General features: G+C 43.0%; 1 protein-coding gene across 1 annotated transcript; it reads right to left on the minus strand.

Moving 5' to 3' along the window:
• Window positions 1–546: 546 nt before the first annotated feature.
• Window positions 547–3,602, minus strand: LOC104422864 (thioredoxin reductase NTRB). Its single transcript, XM_010035310.3, is given in 5 exon segments — window positions 547–1,001; window positions 2,514–2,769; window positions 2,771–2,871; window positions 2,874–3,329; window positions 3,332–3,602. Coding segments are annotated over 5 exon segments (1,134 nt in total). The 5' UTR covers window positions 3,582–3,602; the 3' UTR covers window positions 547–930.
• Window positions 3,603–13,150: the final 9,548 nt, after the last annotated feature.

A 13,150-nucleotide genomic window follows, 5' to 3' on the forward strand; every position in this document is an offset into this window, starting at 1 on the left:
CACACCATGCTTGTGTACAGAATGTGTTGGTTAAATAATTACACAACTAGGGGATCTATAAATAGGTTTATTTTTTTATACATTAAATTTAACTACTCGAATATATAAAACATCCTCTGTTTTAATCGTGAAAGTCATATCATTTCTAATAGTACTTCGAAAAGCCAAAAACAAAGATATGAAAACGCTATTTTTAAGTAATGTAATTTTGTTTACAGAGCTCTAGTTCCTTATTACTTAAACCAAGAAAATGCAATACGTCATCAATCAAGGCCATTTGTGCCGTACCGTCCTATTCTATGCGATAGTAACTTTTAAAAGAGCAAAAAGTGATGCAATAGTGTGGTTCAAATTAATGATATCGACGACGTCAGATTCAACAAATTTCAGCTATCGGATTCTTAATGTTCATTTGTGAGCACTTAAAGCTCGTCAACGCTTACAAACACAACGGCACACTTTGATTCAAAAGCAAACTCACTTTCAATGTCATGACAAATAATTTCATAGCTCATAGCTCATAGGTTGCACTACTTAATTCAATTGGCATCGCACGAAACCAATTCAATTCTAGAGAAACATAGCGTTCAATTCAGGGACGGACTGTAAGAGCCATTTATTGCTCAAAAAGGCCACAAGAGCCCTTCGTGGGAATTCCTACGTCCAAAAGGTGCGTAGACATAGGCACCAATACAAGCTCGAGCGCAAGCAGACAGCTCGCGGCAAATCTTGAACGATTAAATCCAATAGTATAATATTCATGGTGAGCATAACTCTGCACCAAAATATTAGTCTAATGATCGTTGCAATTCAAAACACAAGATAAATAATATAATGCCTAGAGACTTAGAGAGCCTTCTTTGTATTCCCAGTGATTTCAACTCGCTTTCAATTCGAGTGGCCTCAGAGCTTGGGGCTAGCACCAGATAGTCAATCACTTTTGCCTTCCTGGGATCCGATTTCTTGCAAATAATGTTCCGCATCGAGGGCTGCCATGCACCCTGCACCCCAAAAAAAAAGGGGCATTAGTTGGCTAAATAAGATAAAGAAACCACCACAGAGCAGCGTAATTAGCAATGGCAGCACGAGGGCATACACTCTCTCTTGTCCTCTGCACTGTTGTAAGGGGTCGCAACATTTCAAGTTATTAATCGACCTTCGCATCTTTTATTCAACAATAAAGCATTTGAAGCTCAATAGACCTCTTTGATATTAGAGAATGCTACTTCACATACAGGGTACAGAAAACGGATGGTGGGAAGTCTACTTTATATAATGCCTGCAACCTGCCCTTTTTCCATGCTCTTACGCATCAACTAAATGATAATATCAACGAGCCACCTAAGGGGTACCAACCTTTATATGCAAAAGATAATGGTCCAATCTATCTACAGACCACGGCGAGTATAGAAGTACATCTATTCTAACCAAACAACTATCTGAAATTCCCATGAATACCTGAATCAAACAAAATAACTGTACCAATACTAATTCAAACTCACTAAAACCCACAAACTATTATCCATGGGGGAGGGGCCAAAGCAGTCCCTAAAACTTCACATAACATACACAGACAATCCCCAACATCCCTTCTTATCTGGGACACCTTCTCTCATACTTTAATTTCTTCTCTCGTAAATCCCCTTCATATGCTTTTGACAATTTCATTTTGTTTATCAGCAAAAGAATATAAACGAAGCCAAAAATGGGTAATGTGCATAACCTCATGTAGCAAGCAGACCAAGTTTCAAAAGAGAAAAAGACATTCTTAAATTACACTTAAACACAAACTTGCAATGACTTAGGACTAACAATGAAGTTGATACTCCAAAACATTCACCGCCTCATGATGACAGGTATCTCCCTGGTTAATTTTAGAATATTGCAGGAAGAGCAAAGATTTTCCCCATATCATCAAAGACAAATGCTTGGAGAAAGTGAATTCACCACTGAACAGTGGTACTTGGGAAATTTCTTTTCCGTTCATGAAACTGGACATCAGTGATCCTCATGATGATTGCTCTTACTTCAGACATGTACTGGTAAAAACCATTTAAGACACGAGATTAAGTGCCAAGCAGAACAGTCAAGCCACAGTCCACCCAAATCTATGTAAGTATGGTAAAAGCTAAAATTTCACCGTCAGGTGTCATACTTCTGTTCCCAGATCCTCAATGGCCAAGGAACCTTTCCACAATGCAGTAACCAAAAACATATACACTAAGAGAGTCAATTAAAACCAGAAAAGTGGAAAACTTGATAAAGTACTCAACCGCAGAAAGACACAAACCACCGCATTGTCATGTTATGCTTCTACACACAGATAACAAATTAAGGAATGCATCTCGATCTCTCTGGCACTGTTCTCTTCATAAAGCTTTCAGCTAGTTGAGTGTAACGCTTAAGTAAACAAATTATATTCTTCTAGCTGCCGAAATGAAGCAAAGACATACCCTTTTCTACTGGGATAAAATTCATTCACACAACAAGAATGCGAGTCAAATATGACCAACCTGTCCCAGCGGCACTAACAGCCTGCCGATACTTCTTATCCTGAACATCCCCGGCGGCGAAAACTCCTCGTACACTCGTGTGCGTTGTCCCAGGCTTCGTCACGACATAACCATCGGAATCAAGCTCCAACTGTCCGCCCAAAAACTTGGTAGCAGGCTCGTGCCCGATGGCGAAGAACAATCCAGAGACCTTCAAATCGGAAACCTCTCCAGTAACAACATTCTTGACCTTCAACCCTCCCAAAGACCCTCTCTCCCTTCCCATACGCCTCCTCCACTACAGAGTTCCACACAACCTCGATCTTAGGATTACTCATCGCCCTGTTCTGCATAATCTTCGAGGCCCTGAACGTGTCCTCCGGTGAAGGATGTAAACCTTGGACCCGTACTTGGTCAGAAAGTTCGCCTCCTCCATCGCCGAGTCGCCGCCTCCGATCACCGCCAGCGGCTTGTTCCTGAATATCGGGGCGGCGCCGTCGCACACGGCGCACGCCGATATGCCGCGGTTCCAGAAGCCGTCGGGGCCGTCGCCGGAGCCGGGGAAGCTGAGCCGCTTCGCGACGGCTCCGGTGGCGACGATCACGGCGTCCGCGACCACGGCCCTGGAGTCGGTGAAGACCTTGAAGGGGCGGACGGAGAAGTCGACCTTGGTGACCGTCTCGGTGAAGATCTGGGTGCCGAACCGGAGCGACTGGTTGCGGCAGCGGTCCATGAGCTCCATGCCGAGGATCCCCTCGGGGAACCCCGGGAAGTTCTCGACGTCGGTGGTGGTGGTGAGCCGGCCGCCGGGGGCGATGTCGTTGGCCATCCACCCTCGAAGAGGATCGGCTTGAGCTCGGCGCGGGCGGCGTAGATGGCGGCGGTGTGGCCGGCGGGGCCGCTCCCGATGATGCAGAGGCGGGTCTTCATGGCCTGGAGGTCCTCCATGGCGGCGGCGGAGGCGGATGCACCGGAGGAGAAGGAGGAGGAGGAGGCTGCGGCGGCGGCGGAGGAAGCGGTGGCGGCGAGGCCGAAGAGGCTGCGGGCTTTGCGAAGAAGGGAAGTGAGCCGGTTAGGGCAGAAACTCATCTGAATGTGGCGATTCGATTTTGGGGGCGTGCGCGTGGGCGCTCTTGAACCTTGTGTTTTAGGCGCGAAGGCGCGTCTGAGGAGGGAAACGCGAGCGGGACGCGGACGGAGACGGACCAGCGAATTCGATTTCGGACGAGGTTGCGCCACGACCTTGCGTCGTTGCCGCGCGTGCTCATCACACATTGAAGAAGCTTCGAAATTTGGGAGGCGAAGTTTGACGGGGAATTCTGACCGGAAAAAAAAAAAAAGTTTGACGGGGAATCGAGCGGATGCGAAGTTGCGATCGGGATTTTGCTCTTCTGGTGATGGAGACGATTGGCGTGGGTCTTGGTCGCGGTCGTGCCGGGGAATGGAAGAGGGGAGGGGTGGAGATTCCGGTGCTTTGCTTTTTTTTGGCCCGAAAGTGGTGGATTATTATTCTAGGATGAGGAGATCAAGAAATGCTAAGTTTATGGTCCAATTATCTGCTGACGTTCCTTGTTTGAGAAGGCGATTGAAAGACCTAAGTGGAAGTAAAGTATCATTCGATGCAATTACGATGGTTAACTAGGAGGCTTTTCTAATATGATCCTAGAATCGCCTAAAGTTATGGGGTCAAATTGAATGATAAACATAATCTTTTGATTTGAGTTTGTAAGTATGTGATGAAGATTATTTGCGAAATCTTAAGTCGAGAGAGATAAAAAGAAAAATAAAAGGAATGCTTGTTATACCCTAAATTAGCTTCACATCCACCCTAAAAATTATGGTATAATTGCCTTTGTGAGTCCTTTGCCTCTTTCTTTGTCCCTCGACTTGCTCCAATTTGCCTCTCGATATTGTCGGCCTTCACGCACTGCGACTATCGCACACCATTCTTCACTTGCCTTCGCCCATCTCGCATCTTTACTCTCTATCTCAGTCTCTTTGCCGCCCTCCCCCAAGTTGCTCGTGTATGCCCTTTACCCCTTTGCTATGTGACCTGCGTCATTGAGTATTGGCCGGCGTAAGTAGATAGACGAAGTGATGAAGGAGAGCGAGAGATCAATTATCGGTTACAATCAACTAATTGAAATCGATTGAAAACCCTATAGATGTCATTAGCTATTCGTGGCTTGGTCCAAAAGCAATGGTATTAAGGTAGGGAGATATGGCTAGCCAAATGATGGCTTTTGATTGGCATTTGCGGTGGCGCTATACAGCTATCTTGGCTTGGGCAATGAATTTGAGCGGTGGTGATGGACGATAGCGAAAGCAGCTCGTTGACCAAGGAGGATCTTAATGGTGAAGAGGGGGATTTATGGTTGTTGGTATTGAGATCAATGGAATTTGCAAGCGTAGAAAGTGGATTCACAGAAAATAGTTATTGAAGGGGAAGATGGCCGAAAACGATCAGGCAAAGTCAATCAAACTCCTACAAATAGAATATAATGAAATGGTTCGATCGTGTTATGAAACGATCCTCACATTCCGGCCATCAAGCATATACTAAAAAGAAGATGGAGCAGTATGAATGCTCGGATGTTTACACCATGCTACTTCGCTAGGGCCTGGATGGAGCCAAAATAGAGCTGTGAAATTAGCATGGCCCAGAAGAAAATAAGGGCTACATCCCTCAAAAAAAAAAAACTCAAAACTTTAAGGGCCCGTTTACGCAAGATTTGCCCTCGACCCTGGTTCTGTGAAAATTTGAAAGATTTCGCAAATTTTTAAGGAAGCTCCTTTTGCCCAAATATGAGCATTCGGAATGCTCAATGCTCAATGCTCGGGAGGCTGCATTGGGCATTCGGCATTTGGGAAATGCCACGCCTACTGTTCATCATTTTTCTTTCCCGTCTTCTTCTTCTTCGTCTTCTTCTTCTTTTCCGCCACCGAGCTTCTCCAGCCCACCGCCGCCGCCGCCCGAGGGTCGCGCGTCGCCAAGTGACCACCGCTTGGGGGTGCTGCGCACGCACGACCGCCGCCTGTTGCGTCGCACGACCGCTCACGCGGACTCAGCGGCGTCGACCGGTTCCGAGCGAACCGGGCGACGCCGCTTGAGGTCCGCGTCGCTCGAGGTCGCCCGAGGTCGCGTGACTCAAAGGCGGCGTCGCCCGGTTCGCGCGACCTCGCACCGCCAAACTGGCGGTCCGGGAGGCCAACTGCGCTCCGGAGGCCAAATCGTCCGGCGCCGATCCGCCTCTACGACCTCAAGCGCCCGAGGTCGCGGGCGCGCCGCCCGGGTCGCGTGACCTGGGTCCGCCCAGTCCCAGGTTCGGAGGCCGGATCTAGTCACGGATGGCCAGATCTCGCCGTTTTGGCATCGCCACACGGATTTGATTTTCGATTTTTTAAAAAGAAAATTAAAAGCAAAAGCCCATTTGAATAAATTTTGCCAAACGGTATTTTCGCACAAGCAACTTTTCAATGCGTAATTTGCCAAACGGCCGAACATTCCCCGAAAACCCTTTATCCTAAAGATATTTGCATCCGGCCAAAGATATTCTCCAAAACCGAACCAAACGGGGCCCTAAGTCCAGGCCTCAAATCCTACCCAAAACTTTTTTTTTCTTTGGAAGAAACCCCAAATTTGAGGTCTAGTCTCAAATCCACCCCATTTTTTTTTTTGTTTTAAAAAGCCCAAATTTTAGGTTTAGTCTCAAATTTGTCTTAAACTTTTATTTTATCTCGAAAAACCTCAAATTATAGGTTCTATCCCAAATCTATCCCAATTTTTTTTATCAAAAAGAAAATTATCAATTTTTACTATATTCCTAATTTTGTCCTCATTACCACTCTATCCAAAAGTTGCTAATAGTCATCTCTAATTTTTGTATCCTAGAATGGTCTTATTTTGAAGATAAATTTATATGTCGCCTTACCGATGTGTAATTATTGTCAATGTAGAAATGTCACGTTAAGTTGGGACTATGGATCATGTGATAAATTTGAGAATAGATTAAAAATTGGTAATTTTTTTTAGACGAAATAAAATTCAAATGAGATTTGGAATTAGATTTAAAGTTTGAAACTTTTTTTTTTAAAGTTAAAAAATTTGGAATAGATTTGAGATTGAGTATAAAAGTTCAGAGTTTTTAGGAAATTAATTGGCCCATGAAAATAACGTAGTAACTTCGTACGGTATACAGCTTTACAGTACGATAAGAATATATGCACATGGGGAGTTTCTTTCGAGACGTGCCACGCGTCAGATTTCAACTGGCTATTGCGTTAAAGCTTCTTATGTTATGGCTTTTCCTTCCTGCAGGGGATCTTTCTTAAAATAGTGGTGTCCATTTTTTTTTGGTCGGTAAAATAGTGGTGTCCATTCGCTAGCCACCCCCCTGGCTTTCTTTTATTTCCCTTTAAACCTTCTTTTCGTATTTTGATTATTTTTAATAATCCCTTTGTTGAACTGGTAAACAACGTGCTTATATATAACTCATGCTTACAGTCTAATTAACTTAAGACATGACTAGATCGGGGGCTTTACCACATGTAATACTATGTGAAAATAAATGCACATTGGAAAAATGGTGCTTCATTTGTCATTCGTCATGACATAATTAAAAACTCATATATAATAAAACACATTATATTCAACCCGTTGTGACAATTATGTGTCATACTTTATGATACAAAGAGTGTGTATGAAATCGAACTCTACCGACTCATCCATTATGTATATTTTTATAGAGAGATGATCCTATGTTTCAACTTGTGATGATGCTTATGGCAAGATTAAATATTCGTCTTAAGGCTCTTGGATGGGCTTGGGGTATTGTATCTGAATGTCATCATCTGAGCGCGACAAAGGACGCAAGTTCTTGTCTTTTCTCGACCAATAGATGCTTTATTTGTTTAACCGTGGATTTTTTGTAAGAATACCGGGGCAGACCACTCGACTTTTCCATAGCACAAAATCCAACGATCCATCAAGTACCGACAGTACATAGTCACAAAAACATGGGAATAGTACCCCACACCCCCTCATAAGACGGTGTCAAAGGGACTATAGCCGATGATTCGCGAATTAGCCGGCAATCAGCGGGTTCTATCGGCATCATTAGCTATAATGGGGTACACATCTTCCCCCTCATTAAAAAATCCGTAAAGGCGAGCATCAACATGGAAAAATAGGATGAGAACTTTCATAAAGTTGGGGACATGATTGTGTCCTTGTCCCGAAATCTTACCTTAAAAAATGTCATCTTTATTTCGCCCCTCCCTATATGTCAGCCCCTCCGTCTGATCTTAGTTTAGTAAAGTAATGACAATTATGTTAGTGAGAAATGGTCGACTTTAGAATCTTCAATTTCCACCTACTGAGAACCTTCCCAAGATTGCCTCCACTGGAAAAGACCAATCAATCCCCACCTTCATCCCCTAATTTCAACAACTCGGACTAAACTTCAACAAACCCAAGATTCAAATTTTTAAAGATATAATCACTCCATTAATAATGGCGCAGCGAAATTCTTCGGCCGTGCTGCAGAAAATTCATGGTTATCAAGAAACCGAGGATAGATTTACACAGGCAGGACAGAACAAGACACGAAAGAACAAAAATGGGTTCTTGCAAATCCTTTTTTCTGACTAAGTCCTAACTCTCGTCCGAGGATAAACGAGAAAATTCATGTGAGCTCGACTCGGGAGAGGTCCGGGAACTCGGTCCTGTCCCTACTTTGATCCAGGAGACCGAGGTCCTTCTTGATGAACTCGAGGCAGTCTGCGATGGCCTCGAGTAGAACGAATTCGACCGGGAGTAGCACCGCAGCTTGGAACCGTAGTCGGCCCGCCCCGGCTCGGCCTTGACGTGCGCGACCACCAGGTTCCTCCTGCTGCCGTTGCTGGGGCTCCTCTTGATGCCGCCGCCGCCCCACCCCCTGCCCGGCTCCTGCAGAAGAAGCAGCTGCTCTTGAGGAGCTTCAGAGCCTGGCCGTACGAGAACCTACATCGGCTCAGGACCCGGAACAGGCTCGCGAACCGCACCCGCAGCCGCTTGACCGAGAGCCGCCTCGGGTTTATCCTGAACCTCTGATGCTACAGCTGGTGCCGCCGCCGCCGCCGCCCCCGCCGCCGCCGTGGCCTCTCGAGCTCGATCTGGGGATGTTTACTCGGTTGTAGCTGCCGTGGCTCATGTTGGTCGCGAGAGGGAGACGGAATGCGATGGAAGAGGAGCTCGTGGGATCATATAAACGAAGGAACGGAGGTTGGAGGTGCATGATCTGGAGGAAAACGAGTGGGAAAGTGGGAAAGGAAAGGACTTGGAAATTTTGGTGGGGGGTGTTTGATTCTCTCGGGAGGTGCTTCTCTCACCCAACGTGTCTTTGGGAAAGCGTTTTTTTATAATGCGACGCATACGGGAGGGAGGATTCACGGATCATTGTCTAAGTCAAAATGGGTGACTAGGGGAAACGCCTAAGGATACGACACCTCCGAGCCTACGTGTACCTTTTCATCGAATTTGACTTTATTTGGACGGGTTAGTAAGGCAACCCAATTTCACACCCCTACCAAGTTAGAAAAGCCGTTAGAATTCGAGATAATAATATAAATAATTCTTGAATTTTGGCTCAATATGTAATATAATTTATAAAATTTTAATTTTTTTTTTTCAATAGTCTCTAAATTTTTTATATGTCCTTAATATAGTCTCTCGATTTGTATGCAAATATTTAATATAATAATTCATTAATTCAATACATATATTATATTGAATATTTTTCATATATTTCGGGAATTATATTAAACAAATCAAAAGTTTAGAGATTTACGATGCATATTGGGCTAAAGTTTGGAGATTAGATTGAATGAGTTAAAAATTCATGGACCAAATTGCATATTTAGCCAAAAATTTATGGACTATTTGTATCATTTTCCTTTAGAATTGGGCTATAGTTTTGACAAGCTTATTAAAGCCACGTCACAATGAAATGATTCGAGAATCACTGTTTCCTCTAAGCATAAATGTCTCAATTCAAACCAACATAGGATGTTGACGGCCATGATGCAATTGAAATACCTTGAAAATGTAAAAAGAGCAAATTCAAGCATGGAGCTACCTGCATGGTCAAATGAACTAGATTAATCGAGTGCGCTTTAGCGTAATGATTCCGAGCATTAATATCTTGGTATTCAAACCAAAATATGATGGTGAAAATTATGTACCATAACGTTTGAAACATCGCGAATTTTTTTTTATTTTAAAAAAGTAGTCTTGAATCTGAAATTAAAAATTTGGCCCATGTGGTCAAATGGGTTAATTAATCCAGAGTGTTGGTTTCTAATTAAAAAACGACGCATTACATGATGAAATTCTACATAACCTAAAATGACGAATTTAAATTCTTGATCAACCACGGACCTAACATATACCATGTTAAATCACCACCTCGTTTCATATCTTTATAACGTGATTAAATTGGCCCCCACCCTTTAAATCCGTGTGAAGCGAGAAAATGGTGAAGTCGTTGCTGACTCCCTGTATCCCGTCCCGGACATTTGCCGGAACAAAACAAAAAGCAATCTCGGATCGCCGAAATTCCTTTGACTTTCACCAAATGACAAAAAGCTTCAAAAACAAAGTCTAATTTATGACTGTTAACTTTGTGGACTGACGGACCAAAACGACGCGCGAGCTCGCATAGGGATCCGGACAATCCAACTGCAGACAGACAACATCGGGGCAACAAACCCCGATGACAAAAAAATATATATAATAGAAACGACAGCTAGCTTTACGCAACGCGAATTCCATGTACGGACCCAGTTGGCCGACCGGATTTTGTCTATGGTTCGATGGAAATTTGCCGTTCGGTTTTAATTGCATAGTCTTAATGTCAAACGGGATTCTAAAGCTTTTAGGAGGAGGAAGAAATTGAGGCGATTCGTACTTGTTTCCAGCTAATGTTGCATTAACGAGGACGAAACAATTAATTTTTATTGTGTCCTCATTGAATTTTTTGGAGGGGGCAAATGTCAGCGACGTAGGTCGTCAACTTTGTCGCGTCGGGAGCTGTTTTCGTTGCGTTGGTGGAGTGGAGTTAGGTAGCCGAAAAGGCAGCGTGTCTTCCCGCTGTCTATGGGGGGAGATGGGGGAGGCCCGGGCAGTGATTTTGGCACGTATTTGGGGTTGCCCAAATTGAAATCGCCGCTTCCTAAGCGGTTGGGTGAGGTTGCGAGACGTGTAATGTGGTGCGCGGGATACGATGTAATCTGTTTCGCCTGGATCCGACATGTATGGAGTTGCGTGCATAATGATTGCGCTCGGGACGACACTCATTCAATGCAAAACTTTTCGATTTGACCATTGTCGTCTTTTAATCTTTTAAAAATTTTCCAATTTAGCAAGGCTGTAGTCCAACTAGCAAGCATATGATGTGGACCGTATAAAGCGAAACGACTTTGTTTTGAGTTTTTGATGATCTTGAATGGAATGCTGCCCTTTCTAGTAGAGGGGAGAAGATGAACAGTATAGTAAAAGCAATATTGAATATTTATATACGGTTAAAATGCTAAAATGAATATATATAAAAAAACTTATGAATTTCATTGAATAAATTGCGGTCAAGACTACATTGCACATTAGTTCAAAATTCATGAATCATTTATGTTATTTAAAAAAGAAAAATAAACTCAAAACTACGATCATTTATTTAAAATCATAGACTGAATCAATTATATTGGAAAATCTTAGAAAAGTTTAAGGTTGTAATTGTCTAGCTAAAAAGTTAATAATTGATTGAAACCCTTACGATAAGTTTATGATTTTTATGGTAATTTTTCCTGTGACATGGGGACATTATAACTTGTCGGGTTGGGAACATAATATATGCTAATCATGACCGACCCAGAATTTGATCGAGACTTCGGAAGACGAGGCCGATGGATTCTCGTGGGCAACTTTCAAATCGAACCACGAAAGTCAAACAGGGTGACGTCGATTAAACCGACGATTTTGTACTCCACTTCGGACGGGATTAGGAATCGGAGAGCGACACCGTCCTCCATACCCTCCGCTCCTACTGCGATATGATGCTCCACGAGCAAACATTTGCAAATAAAAATACAATTAGAAAATTAAATCCTGTCGAATAAAGTAATTAGGCAACAAAAATTGTTTTTATTTTTGGGGGGGGTGGTCGGAAGGCAGTGAGCGGTGATCCAGTTGGCCAACGCGCTTGATTTATAGCCCGATATAATATAAAGTCATGAGGATAGTCATTATAATTAAATAACGAAGATGGATTAATTTTTAAAAAATGATGGATTAAATAAGCGAATTTGGGACGTCCCAAAGAATGTCTTTAAGACAAAAAAGAGTCGTTGATGATGCTTTTGGACGGTAAAGAGTCAAAGACGACTTTGCTTTGTTGAACGGGGACTTGGTTCGGTCGAGCCTTTTTGTTTTTCGCCGTGGAGGACGGAATATGGCTGCCTTTTGACAGAGGAGCTCGCCGCGTTTGAATTTTTTGAGAGATTCTTTCATGACGACGTATTAACTTCAGTCGGTCAAGGATTTGATTGAGTGGATGAGTAATGATGAATGAAGGATCGAGTCCTTACTCGATGTAACCTGCTGTCACGGATTGAGATGGATCACCATAATCGAATTTGAAAAAGTTGGATTGATAGTTTTGTGAATGGTTAAGAAAGAGCTGCAGGTCGACATCGTCCTGGAACTTATTGCCATCATATTAGCCATGGCTATCGGTGGCTTCGACCAATCCCATGAGCTCACCTGTTGAATTGCTTGGGGGGGTGTTGAGAATTTTTTTAAACCATTCAAATGAGATAATTTTCTTTTTGAATTTAGCATTGGACAGTTTATTTTCTTCTTGGGATGGGTCATGAAGGTGCGTTTCCAACATTTCTAGACATAGCCGATCGCCCTGTTGGAGGGATGAGGCTCCTTAGGGTAGGACAGCCAAGGCCTTAGCTCAGCCAAATTTACATTAAAAAAAAAATCCATCTACTTTATGGCCTATGCTTCTTTATTGAGAATTATGTCCACAGTAGAATTCGACAAGTCAACAAAGAGGGACGACCTAGTTTAGTCAGTTAACAAGTGATTTTTAAAATAGCTAACAGTGTGATGAAAAGTCATTGAAAATTACATTATCGTATAAATACAAGAAATATTATTATTACCAATAGCTAATACTCTTTCCTCATATGAGAACTTACTAATACTACGCCAATTTGGGGTGTCATCATACACATTGGACTCGAATATAAAATTTCAGATCTTTTTGTGCTAGTCTTTCCTTGGATTAGATATTAGGGTTTTTTCTATTAAAATGATAGTTTTAAACCAGATAGGGTTGTGTAGTCAAATTGAACTTAAATACATTAAACTATACACTCTCGCTCTCCTAGGGAAAATGAGTCCCTCTAAGAGCTATCCTTTTTTTATTGTCATATGCACCTCAATCGCCAAGGATACAATTCTCAACCATGTTCACCTCATCCACAGCTCGATCACAATCTCAATTTCCTTATTTGTCTCCTTGTCGTTCCTCCGGTCCTTATATGTGACCTTGTTGTCCTTCGATGTCTCCCATGGCTTGTCCTCATTTGCATCGACCTTGAATACGTCTCTCTGT

The sequence above is a fragment of the Eucalyptus grandis genome, chromosome 10, assembly GCF_016545825.1.
Source record: "Eucalyptus grandis isolate ANBG69807.140 chromosome 10, ASM1654582v1, whole genome shotgun sequence".
Taxonomy (NCBI): Eukaryota; Viridiplantae; Streptophyta; class Magnoliopsida; order Myrtales; family Myrtaceae; genus Eucalyptus; species Eucalyptus grandis.